This window comes from Colias croceus, chromosome 18, assembly GCF_905220415.1.
Source record: "Colias croceus chromosome 18, ilColCroc2.1".
NCBI classification, from domain to species: domain Eukaryota; kingdom Metazoa; phylum Arthropoda; class Insecta; order Lepidoptera; family Pieridae; genus Colias; species Colias croceus.
The window spans coordinates 4,572,682-4,591,810 of NC_059554.1; the positions used below are offsets into that span (position 1 = coordinate 4,572,682).

At 32.3% G+C, this 19,129-nt stretch overlaps 5 protein-coding genes across 10 annotated transcripts; 2 read left to right on the forward strand and 3 right to left on the reverse strand.

Annotated features, from left to right (window-relative positions):
- Positions 1 to 1,756: 1,756 nt before the first annotated feature.
- On the reverse strand, positions 1,757 to 3,299 carry LOC123699706. The gene is made up of 3 exons (XM_045646721.1): positions 3,153 to 3,299; positions 2,293 to 2,372; positions 1,757 to 2,006 (listed from the first exon to the last, which is right to left on the reverse strand). Exons 1-3 carry the CDS (start codon positions 3,241 to 3,243, stop codon positions 1,803 to 1,805), a joined length of 375 nt encoding a protein of 124 aa, XP_045502677.1. The 5' UTR covers positions 3,244 to 3,299; the 3' UTR covers positions 1,757 to 1,802.
- Positions 3,300 to 4,334: 1,035 nt separating this feature from the next.
- On the reverse strand, positions 4,335 to 5,536 carry LOC123699664. The gene is made up of 3 exons (XM_045646668.1): positions 5,299 to 5,536; positions 4,869 to 4,948; positions 4,335 to 4,605 (listed from the first exon to the last, which is right to left on the reverse strand). Exons 1-3 carry the CDS (start codon positions 5,402 to 5,404, stop codon positions 4,354 to 4,356), a joined length of 438 nt encoding a protein of 145 aa, XP_045502624.1. The 5' UTR covers positions 5,405 to 5,536; the 3' UTR covers positions 4,335 to 4,353.
- Positions 5,537 to 6,881: 1,345 nt separating this feature from the next.
- On the forward strand, positions 6,882 to 9,880 carry LOC123699830 (protein max). 6 transcript variants are annotated; one of them, XM_045646863.1, is made up of 5 exons: positions 6,882 to 7,092; positions 7,142 to 7,231; positions 7,430 to 7,540; positions 7,607 to 7,748; positions 9,231 to 9,880. In XM_045646863.1, the coding sequence occupies exons 1-5, from the start codon at positions 7,048 to 7,050 to the stop codon at positions 9,392 to 9,394; spliced, it is 552 nt and encodes a 183-aa protein (XP_045502819.1). In that variant the 5' UTR covers positions 6,882 to 7,047; the 3' UTR covers positions 9,395 to 9,880. The 6 variants fall into 6 exon arrangements, with proteins under 6 accessions (XP_045502819.1, XP_045502824.1, XP_045502820.1 ...); XM_045646864.1 differs by having other exon boundaries at positions 6,883 to 7,092; positions 7,625 to 7,748; XM_045646865.1 differs by having other exon boundaries at positions 6,883 to 7,092; positions 7,163 to 7,231.
- Positions 9,881 to 11,588: 1,708 nt separating this feature from the next.
- On the reverse strand, positions 11,589 to 14,430 carry LOC123699897. The gene is made up of 8 exons (XM_045646945.1): positions 14,419 to 14,430; positions 14,257 to 14,325; positions 13,837 to 13,938; positions 12,989 to 13,106; positions 12,599 to 12,799; positions 12,243 to 12,334; positions 12,007 to 12,051; positions 11,589 to 11,789 (listed from the first exon to the last, which is right to left on the reverse strand). The coding sequence occupies exons 1-7, from the start codon at positions 14,428 to 14,430 to the stop codon at positions 12,007 to 12,009; spliced, it is 639 nt and encodes a 212-aa protein (XP_045502901.1). The 3' UTR covers positions 11,589 to 11,789.
- A 2,966-nt stretch (positions 14,431 to 17,396) lies between these two features.
- LOC123699898 lies at positions 17,397 to 18,726 on the forward strand. Its single transcript, XM_045646946.1, has 2 exons — positions 17,397 to 18,542; positions 18,616 to 18,726. The coding sequence occupies exons 1-2, from the start codon at positions 17,397 to 17,399 to the stop codon at positions 18,724 to 18,726; spliced, it is 1,257 nt and encodes a 418-aa protein (XP_045502902.1).
- The last annotated feature ends 403 nt before the right edge of the window (positions 18,727 to 19,129 follow it).

Genomic DNA, 19,129 nt, shown 5'->3' on the forward strand with positions numbered 1-19,129 from the left:
CAAAAAAAGAACGAAAAATCTAAAATCTTTCATATTAAATGTACTAGGTTGACCCAAAAGTAATTGTGCATATAAAAATATAAAATAAGTGTTTTTTGCTTGCTCATGTATTCACTAAGTAATCACAAAAATAGTAATCATATCAACAGGCCACGTTTCCAATTATTTACATTAATTTGAATGTGAACCGTGCGTGCCAGATGTTTCCCGACGAAAAGAAGAAACAACATTTCGACATGTAGAGGGTAAATTTCTAAATTTTTAATGACATCAGGATAATTTTTTTGTCACGTTTTGTGATCATGGACGTTACCCGAGTTCACCATGTTTATGCTGAAACCAAAAAACAATCAATGTCCTGGATGCGAGGTTCCAAAATGACGATGAAGAAATTCAAAGTGAAAATCAGTAGGTTAGATTAAAGCGGTAGTTTTTTGGGACGCTGAAGGAATAATTATGGTGGAATATTTTAAAAAGGTAGCCACTTTATTGGGCTCTTACTAAACAGACCAAATTAAAAGATTGCGGTAGGTTAGTAAGGAAAAGAGACATGGCAAACTGCGGACCTGAACGGTGTTTCACCAAGAAACGCACCAGACCACAAAGCGTCAGTTGCGATGGCTGCCATTCAAAAATCGGCATTCCAAATGCTTGAACACCTACCCTATTTTTTAGATCTAGCTCCTATTTACTTTTATCTCTTTCCTCGGCACAAGAAACACTTTCTTAGCAATAAATGATTTTAAGACGACAGCGAAGTAATGGCCGCGTGGAGGGGTTTTTGTGGATGAAGTCAAAGTTTTTTTTTTAAGTTTAGGAAAAAAAATATTGAAGAGTATTTTCTAGTTAGAAGACTATCTAGAGAACGACATAATTATAATAACTGTAATGAGCTTGTTTAATATTGATTATCATTACTTTTGGATCAACCCATGTACATGGGATATTCGTATCTCATACTAAATGTATGGGAGGGTTTCAAGTTATTTTTTTAGATAATTCTCGTTTTATTTTTAAAAATTTTTTATGGCCATTTTACTCATTAGGTTAAATACTTTCGATATCAGTTTAAAGTTTTTTGATATCTGTAATAGTTACGGAATAATCGCCTGTGCACACTTAACGATTAGGTACACCCTGTATACTTCAGTAGAGTAGTAGTATGAAAAAGTAATTAGTTTAGTAATGCTCATTAAAAATAGTCATTAAATTCTAAAGCCAAAGAATAGAGCGAATTTCTTTTTCCTTAATGAAGTGAAACAAATTTATCGTTTTGATTAGTGTGGAATTTCGATATTTTATAAAATAATTTATAAATAATTACAAAGTTTATTTAATTTATAGCGCATAATATGAATAGCTATACAATAAATATCAAAACCTTATATCGCTGAATTTTATTACCAACGAACGACCTTACGGATATCTACGGATTGAGAACCTCTGTTTTAGCGATTTGAGGGCAGAACATCAGTCTTAAAAAATACATTTATTATTTTCATGTATTTCTCGCATTTTAAATCTACCTAAATAGTAAATTCCATTTTTTTAATTAAATTGGGTATTGCGATGTGTATAGCACTTGTAGCACTATAATAATGTGTAAACGCTCTTGATAGACTCGGCATGGCATAACGCTCGTGGCTAGGCTCGATGAAAATGCTGAGATGGGATGATATACAATGAAAAAAAAAATCTACATAATATACAGTTAGGTAAATGATTGTAACGAATCTGTTAACAGAAACACAAACTATGTATTTTATATCATTGTATATTTCAAGTGAAAATCATAAATATTTTTAGTGAATCGTAAAATATTCCTTTGAGATAAGCACATCATTGGTTGGAGCAGCTTTCACTATGATTTTATATGAAGACATACTCAGTTGGGTGATGCTAAAAGCAATAGAGACTTGCTGCGCATCGTTGTCATAGTCTACTTTAGGTGAGGACAGAGAGTGCACCTGCACTTCCACGTAGGTGACAGACATTCCATCGGGTATCTGATAACAAAAAAGCTATCAATTGAGAATTCCTCCGTCTTTTTGAACAACTACAAATTATGTATAGCAGTCAGATTTTTTATGGCGGAGCTTGCAGGTTATTAGTATTACAGTACTACAGGTGCTTTGATGGTCTTTTCATGACAAAGAGGTACCTACACGTCGCATTTCGTAGTGCTCGATCGATTTATCTTTATAAAAACTTACATATAATAAAATAATAAGAAAAATGAGAAATTTCAGAAAGCTTATTAGAACTATACCTAATGATCTAACATTTACTTACGTGAATATTTCTATATGTTTGATAGACAAAAGGTAGTATTGTCCCTTCTATTACTTGTACAGTGGTCCCATAGTTATTTCCTGAAATATTAACATTTTGATGTGTTGATTAGTAGGTACCTAACTAGGTACATGTTATACCAATTTCAAGGAAAAACTGGTGTTTTTTTCTACTTAATAACATATTTTTAATCTACAAAAACTATGCAAATACGTACCAAATTTATAAACATAGGGATTAACGAGGGTAGTAAGACAGCTATTTACACCGTTGAAGAAAAATATTAAGCCAAGAAAAAAGGCAATCGGTCCGGTTTTCATGATGAACGATGCGCAAAAAGTTTAGAATTATTACTTTACACATGTTATTTATACTTCGACAAAATTATCGTTATTGCTTTATTAAATGTATATCGAAATTTATAATTATATTAGTTCTGCATGTAACTAAATAATGACCGTATAAAAGTGAAAATTTATTAAACAAAAACAAGTGAATGTTCTATTGATGATTTACATGCGAATTCGGTTAAATCCGTGGTTCAGCTGTTATCTACCTATGGTTTTCAGTTTTCACTTTGCACATTGGATGTGCACCGAATATTATCAGTAGATGTTAATTACAATTTGCTATATCGTTATGCACCAGATTTAAGCTGACCATGATGAGTAGCCGTTGTCATAGCTACAGCATGGCTGCTGTGCAATACCATATACCATATACTATAGGTACGTAGTACGTACATACAACTTGCACGCAAAATGTATTGCCAATGCACGAATAAATCGCCCTATTCGCTTTGATAACATCCTACCTACTTGACATAATAATAATAATATTAAATTATGCTGAAGACGTACCAAATCTAAAATTGAACTGTCTGGCCTGCACGTGTGAACAACAGTGTAATATACATAACGTTAAAGCTAACGTGAAACCTGGAGTCTTCATTTTATCAATTTTTGCTAAAAGCCACTGTGTGCGAATGTACGTTCATAATATAGCTTAACACATCTATTTATAAACTCTGGGTATTACCCAAGCATGTAGATTTTTGTAGTCAAATTATACGCCCATAATAAGAAATCACAATATCGTGTTCTTATACTTTTTAATTTTCTAATTGACTGCCTATTAATGGAAACTGTGTATATAAAATATCACTCCAGAAGTAATGATGCGGAATATGAACCTTCCTAACGGCAGATATGAGATTTTCACCATAGTGTCCAATGACCTATTATACTAGTAGACGCGGCATACGCCAACATCATTGCACTAAAAAACAGCGTAATTAATACATACCTACTTACTAACGCATTATCACCAATACAGTTGTTCTCTCTTTCACTCTCACGCACGAGACATAATACATGTCTCACTCATGTACTTCGTAATAACAACTGCCGATTAAAATACAAAAAGAACGTCCTGCCACGACGCTGAATGGTGCGTGACTAAGTGAAACTCGGGCACTTACCTGAGTTTTTTCTTGCCAAAATAGAGAGCGGGTAACGTATCTAGCTCTTTTATATATCATAGATAGTGTCTATATTCAAGGATGAAAGGATCCTTATTATAACAGGTAGATACGTAAATGTTTTATAAGTATTAATAAGTTTTCAGCGAAGGAAACAAGGATAGGTACAAGAATAAAAAATTCCAAAACTTAATTGTGACATTGAAAACCAACACTTCATCAGCGTCGTGGATTGTGGCCACCAACATTGTGCAGCGCCAGTATCAATGTAGTCGGAATAAATCCATTCCATTATAGAGGATTTTCAATATTATTATCTATAATTATTATATATCACCTACCTATCTATAATCCTTTAGAAATTTAGAGTAGGTACTTTCATGATGGTTGATACTTGATAGGTAGGTAGGTAATAAGAGTATCGAAATTCAAAGTTGTTCACATATCATGCAATATGCGTTTTATTTTGTTAACAATCCTTATGGAAGAATCCCCGCCTCGTGATAACGTTTCTCTTATTCTTTAAGAACAATCTAAACTGGGTTGTATTAAAAAAAATCGATACAAAATTTAAATTTTTATTATACAATGTCATTGCTATCAACATACATTTCCGTAATAGTAACGTTACTGTTATCCTTATCAAGGACAGTCGTGTGGTTGCAGAGCTGATAGGTGGTGATCACAGCGTTCCCCAGGTACCTGTGGCTAGGGTCCTGTCGTACTACGTGCATGTACTCGTCTCCAAGGGTGAACTGTACAAGCGGTGGGGCCGCCCAGTCACACACCACGGTCACAGCCTTATTAATCGCTGGTGGATTTATGCAGTATAGCTGTGAAAATGAAAATGCGATTAAAACAACAAAATGATACCTACTTACCTACTGGTTTAATACTCCAGAATACATTAGGGGTAAAGGAAATTTTATTCGGCCAATAATAGAATCCTAAGACTGACTAAGTTAGGTACTTATTAAAAATCATAAAAAGGATAGTCATTCGTCTTATCTGTGTTTGAAATGAGGCGAAAATGTCCCCTAAGCCTAACCTAGCCTAAGCCTAAGTTTCCATCTGCTATGCAAAAATTCGTTTTTACCTTTTGATAAGCTTCCTGTTGTCCAGGAACAATATATACAACAGGATAATCCATTTTAAAGCGCGATGCATAATCCGTATCTGAAAATTACATTACAAATCATTGCAGATGATATTTAAATATTTTAAGGTTTTATTATTTATTTTCGGAAACATAGTTACTTATTAATTATTAATTTATTCCAATTTTCGCAATGTACATTTAATAATATTTGATTTGATAATAATGCTCGGGATATTGAAAAGCGCGATAAACCTATGCGACCTTGGATTTTTTTTATTCCTTTTTATTTTTTTATTCTTAGATATCGTCAATTATTTACACAACAATTTATTCAACAAATACGAGACTTGAAACTAAAAAAAAAAACAAAACTAAAATTCTGTGGGTTCATATATTTTGTGGGAGTATAATTATTTACAGAACATACCTTTTGTAACCCGAGTACAATGTGGAGGATAATTCTTTTTTTTATTCTTTGCTTGAATCCCTACCGCTAATATCACAAAAATACAGATGAATTTACAAATATACATTTTCGGCTGTTGTCTCTACTCACTCCTCTAAAATAATAGTTAATCGATGCTACAGACTTCGACAGTCCAAATGGAAGGAAAACAATTTATTATATAGTACGCATCAACGTACTGCCTACGCTCATTTCCTTATAAAGTGTTTATATAATAATAATATTAATGTGGTTTGTTTGAACACATTTCGAGATAAGCAGTGGTCTGGTTATAATTAATATTGGTATTGTTATCAATTGTAACTATCAATTCTATGAAATTTACTCGATGCCACAAAACACGCACAAAACAGAAACATCTACAAACAACCGTTGCAATTGAAATAGTGGCAAAAAAATAATACATAAGTAGGTAAGTAGTTATGATTAAAAATAATTATTTATTAATTTTGTTTTGAATACAATTTTAATTCCTCTATGTTGTACCAAAGCTCTGCATGATAAAAAGCAGCAGTTTCCACTTCCATTTCCGCAGCCGTGACTGTTAAAAGAAATTATTGTATTTACATATAGGTACAAAAAGTATTACCATACTATGAATAAACAGGAATAAACATACGCCGTAAATTAGTTATAATCGCGACATTCTTTTTTAGCCGTGCTAAATCCAAATCAATTTCATCTTGCAATTTATCGTAAAACTCATTATTGTTAACATCAATATATTGTAATGAAGTTGCTATATTTTGCACATTATCCATGTTGTATTATTTTATTAGTTTGTTATATATTGAAAAAATATTTTTTTTGGAAAATAGTAGATATGTAGGTATGTACCTACCTTATTTATTACTAAATAATAGAGAGTAGGTAAGTAATATTTCTACGCTGTACTGTTATACTGCATACCAAGGCAACAACATATTTAAAAATCGAATATTGTATTTTTTTTACCAGCCATTCACTCAACAACTGATTAGAATAGTATAAAAAAGTATTTATATTTCAATTTTAATCTACGGACAGTTTAGTATTATTTATTTTTAAAGTGAAACTTTTATTACATCGTCTCAAACTTTTTGGTCTGTGTAGCGCAACGATACACGGTACGATAATTATCGTACAAATATGATAATTTTTAGTTAAATGTCTATAGTGTGAAAAAAAGTTTCACTTTTACCGTGGTTTCATAAAACCACACAACATTTTTTGTCTATATAAAGTTTCGCTCGCACCACGCTGCGGGTACCTACGCTGTTTCTTGTCAGTTTTTTTTTTATTTTTGCAATTTTTGAATTTTTGATTGTTATTAATTTTATCCAAAGTCTCCGTTACTGTTATTGTTAAATTTGGTATAAAACTTAAAGTATAACTAAAATTATATTATGGTTTAACCAAACCCTACACCAAGCATGACTGTTCCATAGATAATATTGTCTATTTATCTAAGTTAAATGTTGCTTTTCATAGTCTGTATGTGTAGGTTATCTGTATATTTTTCGGAAGATCTGTTTATGTTCGGAGGTTCGGATCAATTGGAAATGTCATGTACCTATTGTCAATTTATGTCACGCGTTCTTTTGTGTGATTGTGTGCAAGGAAGCAAAAAATATCAAGAAATCTTATTTGGTGGTTCTTAGTTTTAACTAATGAATTTAATAAGTAACCTATAATACCAACTTATTGTAAATTGGACTTTACAATTCGTTAATGATGATGAGCGACGACGACCGCGACATTGATATCGAAAGTGATGTAGGTATTTTTTACTCTTCTGTGTTTTGATATTTCGTTTGTCTACTAGATATCATACTATAATTTTCAGGCCGAAAACGACTCTGACTCTCGTCCACATGCAAGGAATGGCTTAAGCAGTGGAGGTTATTATTCTCAAGTAAGTGGTTCGATTCGGGTTTATCCGTTTTCCGTGACCTTAAGTACCCACTACCCACTGTTACAACTTGTATATGAGATCGATTTTTCGTTTTTGGTTTAATAATATACAGATGTCTGGTATTTACGCATTATATTAGTATGCTATGTTTATTTATATTATTTATATAAATAAATATAAATAACTTTTTTCTTATAGGCGGAAAAAAGAGCTCATCATAATGCTTTGGAAAGAAAGAGAAGAGATCACATAAAGGATAGCTTTACATCACTCCGAGATTCAGTACCAGCACTACAAGGAGAAAAAGTGGTGAGTAAAGTTTTGCAATGGGTTTCTTACTATACATACTTTAAGCATTTAACAAAAAAATTCTAGTCTTCTTCTAATTTTCAGGCGAGTCGAGCTCAAATATTGAAGAAAGCTGCAGAATATATACAATTTATGAGGCGAAAAAACAACTCACACCAACAAGACATTGAAGATCTCAAACGGCAAAACAGTTTACTGGAGACACAAAGTAAGTTATTTTGATACCTATGATTTTTTATTTATTTATTTAGTGATGTGATTATAATATTTTATAATTAACAATAAACTATTTCTTCTTTATTTAATTACAGCAAGTTAGTATTCTACGGAAATCATACATAGAAACTTTATTAAAATAAATCCACCTCAAAAATATACATACCTAAATACCTTTTCCACTTCCTCTGGTGCAGTTGGATAACATAAAACAAACATTTCCAGCCTCCAATTAAAATATTTTCGTGATTTACTAGCTGTCAGCCACGGTTATACCATCATAACGTGCTGCTATTGGTAATAGTGTAATGATAAATAGCTGATCAGCTTCCTTGATATCTGATCTATCTTACATAGAAAAATTTCTAATTGGACCTTTTGTTCCTAACATTAGTGTGTTCAAGCAAAGAAACATAAAAACTCTTCAGCATTATAATATAAGTATTAATGACAGGCCGCAGGTGTTTTATTGAATTCACCCGCGACTAATAAATGTGTACCGGCTGACACAAACATTTAATGTTTATTTATCTATTTTTTTACTGTACAAAGCAAAAACACAAAAAAGATTTAATTAAAAAGTAATTTCAAATTACTGCACAAAAAGCAGCCTCAAGGTTAAAGGTAGATCTACCAGGCAAAGTTCCTATATTCTTAAGTAAATGTACTTTTAATAATTATTTATTATATTATATTGTTAACATTTAAAGCTCTCAAGCTTCTTAATTCTCTATAATTATTATATAATTATAAATTCTTAATGTTATAATACTTTTTCTGCATTGATTGTAATCCTTTAATTTTAGCGAGATATACAAGTTAAGCTGGTACAGATATTCTCTTACAGACTTTGTTTTCAAATCTTTACTATTTCAATTATTATGATTATATTGCTGCATTGCTAATGATCTGGTATAGATAGATTGAGGCCTGTTATCTGTAATGTAATAAACTAGGGTAATCTTAATCAGGTTATATATTGATGCTGCTCGCTGATCCAATAAATTTATTCTTGTTATTTGCATCATATAACTCTTAATCTCAGTTTTTCCTATCTAGAATATTAACTGACTGAGGCCGATAATTATATAATTAACATATTATATTTATTCAATATTAAGACTAGAATTTAATTATGTATTATTATTATCTGCATGCTTGCTGTGGTAACTTTGTAACTAATTGCTAATAATATCAGTCAAATAATAAATGTTATACTCATGTTATAATTAATTTTCAACAAACCAACACTATCAAATGCTCAGATCTGGATAAAATTTGTATAGGACCAATAATTAGAAGGCAGTAGGCTTCAAATAAAATAAAAAAAAAATTAAAATTGATCACCCAGTCACTGAGGCAACATAACAAAATAATACAATTGAATTGAAAAACTTCTCCCTTTATTGAATTCTGTTGAAAAGTTATAGTATAGTATACATCATAATATATAAAAATTATAAATTTGTTTCAGTACGAGCGTTGGAAAAGGCTCGCGCAACCGGCAACTACATGGACGCACACGAATTGGGATTGGGCATTAAATCGGAAGACAGTTCACACGACACGGACAGTTCAGATGGAGAAGGCACCACTCGGCGGGTCAAGAAACTCAAGATCAACAGCGTCAACGTTTAATAACTTTATTTTTATAATTTAAGTTCTGTGAGATATTTTGTTCTAATGTTTGTGTTGCGGATATGACAAACTCTGTAATTTACTTTTTTTTTATTAAATAAGGTTGTTGAATCTTCCTTGTAAAATAATTTTAATGTTGTGCACATTAAAATGTTAGGTTTTTGTTTTTTGCAATATATATTTTTTTTTAAGGAGCATGTATAAAGTGAGGAATTTGTTTGCTGTTTATCTTTGTCTATTAGGGATATTACATGTTTATACATATTGAACTCTTACAGAAATTTAGTATTTTCTATTGTTTAATCTAGATTAAGCTATCCTATGACTTTTAAAGTAGGAATTCACGGAATATACCTAAAACTTCATAGTATCCATTTGTGTAATGAATGTTGTGTACAAAATACACTGGTTTAGATTTTAAGGATCTTTTGAATTAAAACATAACACTATTAAAATACAATACTTAAATAAACGACAGTCGTCTTATGGATGAGTATTTATTTCAAACATTTCAAACGTTTTCAGTTCTAGATAAGACTTTGACAAAATATATTTTAAGGATGGGCTGAAATTTTACACGAAGTATAATAGTTCAGGATACAATAAATATTTGAGAACCATCAAATCAAAAAATTTTATCCTTATAAATTTATAAAGAATAGAAAAAATTCGATCACGAGGCGGGACTCGAACCCGCATCCTTCGCGCCATTCCGGGGCGGATGCCTAACCAACTCAGCCACTCGTGATCGAATTTTTTCTATTCTTTATAAATTTATATTTATAAAGCATTTGAATGCCATAAAAACCAAAAAAATATAAATTCAAGAAAAGGTCGTGTTCCATCGTTACAATATTGTATTCACTGAAAAGTGCTTCATATTGGTTGAGATGGTTGTTAAATCATCTCAATAGATGGCGCGCGGTGTGTCCCTTAAGACACATAAAACTGAAAGGATAGAATAAATTCGATTACTCGGGCGGGTCACGAGTGGCTGAGTTGGTTAGGCATCCGCCCCGGAATGGCGCGAAGGATGCGGGTTCGAGTCCCGCCTCGTGATCGAATTTTTTCTATTCTTTATAAATTTATATTTATAAAGCATTTGAATGCCATAAAAACCAAAAAAATATAAATTCAATTTTATCCTTGTTATCTCTGTTAGCTACCACAATCGAGACTTTCGTACACGAAATTATTCGGTGTCTCATCAAAATAAAGCTACAAACGGAAAATTAGCTTGATAGTAGTCACTTGCAAAAATGGGCGATGTATCCTGAACTATAAATTAAAAGTAAAGAAGGCCATTGACCAATGGGGTAATTATAAAAAATCGTGAATAAAACGCGAACGCAAATGCACGCAAAAGAAGATAGATTTTTTTATGTTAACTAGGTGTCGCTAGTTACTTTGACGAGCTTTAATGTTGAGACCAATGTATAGATGGCAGTAGCATCAACGTGTCTATTAATAAAGAATAATGTTTATCTTTATTTTGCGTACATTAATGAATTAAGTGATTTTATATACTTCATATAAATTCGTACGCTCAGTGCTAAAATAAAAAAAATTATCTAACGAATGAAAATTAAATTCAGAAAATATAATTGTAGCCGCAGTTATGAACTGCGGCTACAATTATATATATGGTATACAAGTATACATATGAAATGCAACCAACACGGCTTCTATATTTTAATCATTACTCGTTCAAATAGTTTGCAGATCGACCTAAATACCAGCACGTTTTTCCAGTTTATTTTTCAATGTTGTTTAGATAACGCTGCTCCACGCGTACTATATTCCTGATACTCTATTTTATTGAATGCACTTTCGTTCAGCTGTGTATTTGCTGTTCGAATATAACGTTTTTAGCGAACTTGTTTGCGACTATGAATACATTTCCAATATCAAACGGAAAACCATTTTATGGATATTATGAATATTGGTTATGTGGTTTTGATATACCGATGCAATTGTGGTGAAGTTACAATATGTAGATCTATAATGTGGTATTCGGTAAAAACCGTAAAGATTCCATATTAGAAAATAATATCTAGATATTATAACTGCTAACTTGAATGATATGTACATAAACTCTTATTTTTTTTTAATTTATTAGGTAACTAAGTACTAGGTAACTACCTATTAAGGATTAAAAATTAAGAGGATTCGAAAACAAACCAAGAAGAAAAGTTCAATCGTTTATTGCACTATATGTATACCTAAGACAATAGTATGGTATTACAAAGTTAAAAACAAAAGTATCCTTACAAACAATAGATACACATTGTTCAGTGCGATAGTTTTGCTCAAATGTTAGGGTACTCGGAATTTCGTTATATTGCACTGGAATGGTCGGTATTGCACTTCATTGTAATCGGGAATCGGTATTGACCTGTAAAAGTTAATATAATATTTATTTAATTGTCTATTTTTAATAGGTTTTTTAGTTAGGTATATACATATTTAAGTAATATGTACATACTTAACATTTAGATAATAAGGTAGAACGATTATTACAGGCATCCAAATAATAAAGTAGGTACGAAAAAATAATACACTCGTAAATAATACAATATTATAAATAAGATAGATACATATAATATTATTACCTATAAATATTCAGCTATGAGATCGTCAATACCCCAATCATTCACCTGGTGATAAATAACATACTTATAATTATTATACATATTATAACGATTGTATCTCTTAATAACGCTTTCCCTATTAAATATTTCAGGTAAGTGCTAAAATTAAATTAATAAAAATAGAAAATGGGAATTATGGAAAAGGTAAAAGATAAATGTACCATTGAAATAATTAATTATAGCGGTGGGTAACTTACGGGACACTCAGCGGCAATGCTATCCAATTGAAATGGTTCGGCTTCAGTCAATTGCATGGGCTCAGATTTTATAATTTGACTATCGTTACAGGCTGAAAATTAAATGAGATATCGTTATTTTTATATTTTGCTAGTCCTAAATTTAACTTTATTTATATACACAAGTTATTTGAATTAAGGTTAATAAAGCAACTTTTTTAAAATTAAGTTAAAATTCGTTTATCTCTAAAAAAAGTGCAAGTTATGATTAGTAAAAATAAGAGACAACAATAATTATTGACGTTAGTTTGAATAATAAAAACTGGGAAAAGCTCGCCAATAGATTGAAAGAATGTTTAAATATTTTAGGTACTAACCAGATGCTTCAGTCGGTGATGGCTCATTAGCAATGGGATGTTCAGCCTCGGTCGCTTCTTGTTTAATTTCTTCAGAAATAGATATTGCGTTTGCTACTTTCTTATTCTTTATCTTATCCTTTTTCTTAATGCCACCACTTTTCTTTGATCTCACTTCGGCGCGCTCTTCCCAAGTTGTAAGACGTTTTTCTATATCTTCGACTGAAATAAGTTTCGAATAATTATCATCAATTATTCAAATAAGACTCAAATTAAAAATGAAAGTTAAATTTATGCCTGATCCAGATTGTTCTAACTAAGAATAACCAGCAACATTTTAAAATAAATATACGTGACGATATAGACCACTTAAGTCTAAGAAAATTAGATATAATTAATCACAATACTTACTCTGTTGCATTAATTTAGCATTACAACGTCTTAATTCCATAATGTCATCAGATGGGTCTCTACCAGCAGCCCTCTGCAGCTCTTGCACTGCCGTTGCCAAAATATCAGCATTGGATATCTAAAACAATATCATACAATATATAATTATTAGATACTTACCTACACCATGGACGAATATAATATCCTACACTGCAAAATTTAAAAAAAGTGTTTTTTTTTTAATTCACGCGGATCCCTATTTTCTCGTATTGAATAATAATAAATATAGCCCATGTTCATCAGGGATAGTGTAGGATTCTAATGGTAATTTTTTAATCGGTCCAGTGGTTTCGGAACCGCTTATTTGTTTGTTTCAATTAAAACAAAACAAACAAAAATTTAAATCTCTTTGTATTACAGTAAATATATTATACTGCAAGCACAATTTATCCCAATACCAAAATACTTAAGCATATTAATAGATCTATTGACAAAATTTGCAGCTCAATTAGTTTAGTTAACGCTGAATGAATTTACACACTTGTTTGGTCCCGAGATCACCGTGTGATTGGAACCAGGAATAATTCCCCGTAAATGAGTTGAATTAAATTATTAACGGGGTTATATTCTAATTATAATGTTCTCGTCTAATTGGTGTAAATCATTTTGGGTAGGTGTGTTTTGTTTTTCTTATAGGTCTACCTATGTAGTTTCCATCCGAGAGACTATTTAATTACGTTTCCCAATTTAAATATTTTCTACTACCATTAGAAAAGTTTTTATTAGAGCGTGCGGTAGTTCAAGTGAATTAAACCACAGATAACATAATAATATACTAGTATTTGTGATATTAGTAAACCATTATTTACCGTATCTTCACAGCCCAAAGCCTGTGCTAGCTGCGCCATCGCCTCGGAGGTTTCCACTCGCCTCTCTCTTTCGTATTGGGCATTTCGCGCCCGCCTTTCTTCCTGAAAATTAAGCGTACATTACTTATTATCATTAAAGTATATGAAACATTAATTTGTTGTAATAAACTCAATTTAGTTATTTACAATAATGGGGTGTCATCGAGATTCTGATTCCCTTTCACTACTCAGTAGATAAAGGGAGCTGTTTTTAATAGTCATTATTTATAAAAACAAAAATAATTATCATAAAAATTAAAGCATCTAACTTTCTACTTAAAATAATAATTAACTACCTAAAGATTTTAATCATTGTCTTTTAAATATGTGAGACAACAAAACGTAAGAAATTAATTTAATCGGAAGGTGCCTAAAACTTACAACAGATAGTGGTACTCTGTTCTTTCCTGCGGGTCTGCCTCGCCTCCTTTCTTGATCTTTGAAAATATCCTGAAGATGTTAAAACCATAAATAAATATTTGATACACAGGTATAATTATAATAATTCCACAATTTGCACAAACTATTACAATGACAACTTACACTTTTGCCCATCTTAGAACTAAAGTAGGTATAACGTTTAAAATATAAAGCTATGAACTATATTTTTCTTGTTTACTTTAACACGATTTAAATGTAAATGAAAAAAGTATTGTAAACTATTTTTTAAATACCTTTTCTATTCCATCCCCAATAGGAGATTAAATCCCCACTCCTTTAGGTACTTAAGGCTTTCAGCGAACGTTATCTCTAGGGTTTATGACTCTATTGTTGTTAATCCATCGCTACAATTTAACAAATAAGCTTTGTTTTTAGTAAAAGAGATTCTAATAATAAAAGAAAGACTTATCGTATTGGACTAATAAATAATTCTTATTACAAAATGTGGCTCATCAATTTTTGTAAAGCTTTGAGCTACATTTTGTAATTTTCTTTACGTCACCATTGAAATGTCTCTTGCGGTTTCTGCTAGATGCTTGTTTTTATTTGCTCTATTACTTTTAACTCTACATTGTATTTTGTACAACATAGCTACAAACTTCCATATAATTAATTTGCTCAGGCAATTAGCAGACTTGCATTTACAATAATTTTGAGCATTTAAACTGATTAAAGTCAGCAAGTCTTTCAGGCATCGCTCCTAACTAAACTTTCAAGCTAGAGAAAAAAATGTAATGTCGATTACCTACTTACTTCTTATAAGTTTGTTACAAAATAATTGATTTCTATCAATATTTTCATAGGTTCTGTAATAAACTAATAAATACATCTTGCAGGGAATAAGAAAAATAACAAAACCCCGACAGCGGCTGGTATAAGAGTCTTAAAGTTATTTTCTTTGATCGGATGTTGGTTCGTTAGGTAAGTTCGCGACGTTGATAGTTTTGGTCCAATTTGCAAGCGGCTGGTAATAAAATTTTGTATTCGCATTGTGTCTACGCCTGTTAAACTTATTATAGCAATCATGCGCTTCAACAACATAGATTGTCATTTTTTATTTATTATTTATTGGCCGGGTAGAATGTATTTTTTACACTTATCTAAAAATCTTTGTACAAAGGTGTGTCGGTCTCGAAAATAAATTGTTTTAAACGGAATATTGAGTTTCCCTAAAGAAATTCCAGTTCCCAAGCCTAAAGCGGGAACAATTTGGCGACCGTGACAGGACGAAAATACGGATAAGTTATCTACACACCTACGCAATCTTTTTGGGACTGATTCCTGCCGAAAGGGATACCTAACCTGCTCGTCTGAACAACGCCACATCTAAAGTGTCGTGCCGGAGTGCAGCTCAAAATTCATACAAAGTTAAGTGCAAATCCTTAATTCCTTCCGTTCCTAACCATAAAACAATTTAAATTATAGCAATTGATTTATTACCTAACCTATTCTCACATCCTCACGCCATATTCCCTTACGTAAATCGTAATTAATTTGTTCAAAATTGAATTCATTTTTTGTTTACAACAATCTCGTATATTATCGCCCCTTCTCGCTTATAAACTCGACTTCGCCGAATAATTTCAGGAGCCGTCTTCTCAGGCGACTAAAATATATCGCTCGCACGATCTTCTGCGCAGCAGCTGCGTGTGAGCAGCAGCCCGGCTACCAGCGGCAGGTTCCACCAGGCGAGGAGCGTGAGATAAGCATTTTATTTCTTCCATAACTTTATCAGACTTGTTGACGTGCATTTAAATTATTAATTAATCGAAAATAATTACATAATTTGAAAATAATTACATACTTCCTTTTCATAACAATATTTAATTAAACTATTTTACAAAATGTCTACGGAACCTAATCCAAAGTTGTTAAGAGATTTATATTCAAAAAGGTCAGCTATTAAGGGCCAAATTACAAAATTTAAAAATTATTTGGACAGAACTAGCGAGTCTACTTTAATGGATGAAGTATTAATGGCTGAATTTAAATTGAAACTTAGCAAATTCGAAGCATTGTCAACAAAGTTTGATGTGTTGCAGACTGAGATTGAGGTTCTAAATTCTGAAAATCTTGATTCCGAGATTGATGAAAGAGACGACATTGAGAACGATTTCGTCCAAAGTATTGCTTCTGCTAAAATAATGATTAAAAAATATGATAATTTATTTAATGACAACGAAAATCGTAGGAAATCGATGGGCAATGAAGACTCTTTCCATCAAGACTCAAATATTAGATTACCACGAATCGAGATCTCAAAGTTTAATGGTTCATATTTGCGTTGGCTAGAGTTCCGCGACACATTTTCAAATTTAGTTCATAAAAACAAAAATATTACTGATATACATAAATTTCATTATTTACTTTCTTACCTTGAGGGTGATGCGGCACGGATTGTCTCTAATCTCGAAGTGTCAACAGCAAACTACCAGGCAGCCTGGACGTTACTTTGCGACAGGTATAATAACAAAAGACTTCTTGTTGATCATCACTTAGATTCTTTACTTAACATTCAATCTTTAACTCGTGAGTCCGACAAGTCACTACGTTTTTTAGTCGATCATGTTACAAAAAATCTTCGCGCCCTGTCTAGCCTGGGTCAGCCTACTGACTATTGGGATGTACTTATAATATTTATTTTGTCTTCTAAATTGGAAAAATGTACTCTTGTTAAATGGGAAGAGTATCGAAATACTATTGATGACATTCCAACTTTGCAACAATTTCAAATATTTTTAATCAACCGTGCAGATGTGTTAGAATCTTTAAATCGTAATAAGGTTGGCACTTATAATGAATCACAAAATAATTCCAAATTACAATTCACGCCACGTCTCTCACAACTAAATTCACAAAAAAATAATCAGTCTGATAAAAAGAAAATTACTAATTCATTTTCTACATCTAATCAAAATCAATTAAATGTTTATCTTTGCATAATTTGTAACGGAAATCACAGAATTTATGACTGTCCTACATTTAAGTCTAAAAATATACAAGATAGGCTATCGTATGTAAATAAATATAAGTTATGTCGAAATTGCCTCAGACAAGGGCATCCTGTCAGTAACTGCCGCATGGGTTCATGTCGACAATGCCAACAAAAACACAACACTCTCCTCCATAGTTCTAATGATGACGTCACTGCCAACTTAAGCACAGATGAGCAAGTTGAACCAAACGAATCTGTAGCAGCCTTTTCTAGACAAATGTCCAAGCATGTTCTCCTATCTACAGCATTGATAGAAGTTTTTAACCCTATTAATAAGCAGGTAGAAAAGGTTCGCGCTCTCTTGGATTGTGGCAGCCAGTCTTCATTTATCACTAAATCCCTGCAACGGAGAATGTCACTAAGAACTTGCCCATTGAAAGCAATAAATGTCATTGGGATTGGCAATAATTCTTCTAATACAGTGTACGAAAGCTGTCTCACTCAAATAAAATCTCTAAATAGCAACTACAGCGTTACCCTTTCATGTCTTGTTCTCAACGAATTGACGGGCCGCTTACCTAAGACCCCAGTTGATATTCAAGCTCTCAAAATACCTAATTCTCTTACTTTGGCGGACCCTGAGTTCTACAAGTCAGCTCCGATTGAAGTTTTGATTGGAGCAGATATCTTCTGGGACATTCTAAACAGCGAACAGCTTTCTTTAGGTCCTAATAATCCTAAATTGCAAAATTCTAAACTCGGCTGGATAATAGCTGGCCCAATCAACAATTATTTTAGCAAAGAAATTCATTGCAATCATTCCAGAATTGCAAACCCTACATCTAACGAAATTCACAAAATGCTCACAAAATTCTGGGAGCTTGAAGAGCTACCCCAAAAAACTGTTCGAAGTCAAAATGACATAGCATGCGAAAAACACTTTCTAAATACCACCACTCGCTTAGAAAGCGGCAGATTCTGTGTGAAGTTACCCCTAAAGGACTCACCTGACTGCCTCGGCGATTCATACTCTCAAGCTAAAAAACGATTCCTAAATCTTGAGAAAAGATTTAGACGAAATAAAGAACTAAAATCAAAATACGTTGAATTCATTCGTGAATACGCTGATATGGGCCATCTATCTGAATCACCTACTCCTATTCCAAATCCATCATATTTTTTGTGTCACCATGCTGTCATAAAGGAGAATAGTGAATCTACCAAACTCCGAGTAGTGTTCGATGGCTCAGCCCCCACAACCTCTGGCTTCTCTGTCAATGACATCCTCATGGTAGGCCCAAATATTCAAGACTCTCTTTTCTCCATTTTAGTCAGAGCTCGGCAACATAAATTCATTTTGACAGGTGATATCGCCAAAATGTATCGTCAGATTCAAATTGAAAGTTCAAATCAAAATTTGCAGCTCATATTATGGAGAGAAAATGAGTCTCAGCCTATCAAAACTCTGCGACTGAGTACTGTCACTTACGGTACCGCAAGTGCCAGTTACTTGAGCACGAGATGTCTTTGGCAGGTTGGAGAGGAATGTGGAGACGAAATAATCAAAAATATCATTCAGCACGACTTTTATGTCGATGATCTAATCACCGGCTGTGATGATGAAGATCAACTTAAAAACATTCAAAATTCAGTTTCAAACGCTCGTTTTCCTCTACGAAAGTATAAAACTAATTCAAAAAAACTTGTTTCAAAATTTACACGAAATTAATACAGAACATTTGACAATCAGTGAGTCGTCGAGCACTCTCGGACTTTGTTGGGATCCATCGAAGGACGCTTTAATTTTCCCATCGAAATTCCACTTCATAGTGACAAAATCACAAAGAGACTTATCCTCTCAAGTTCATTTCGAATCTT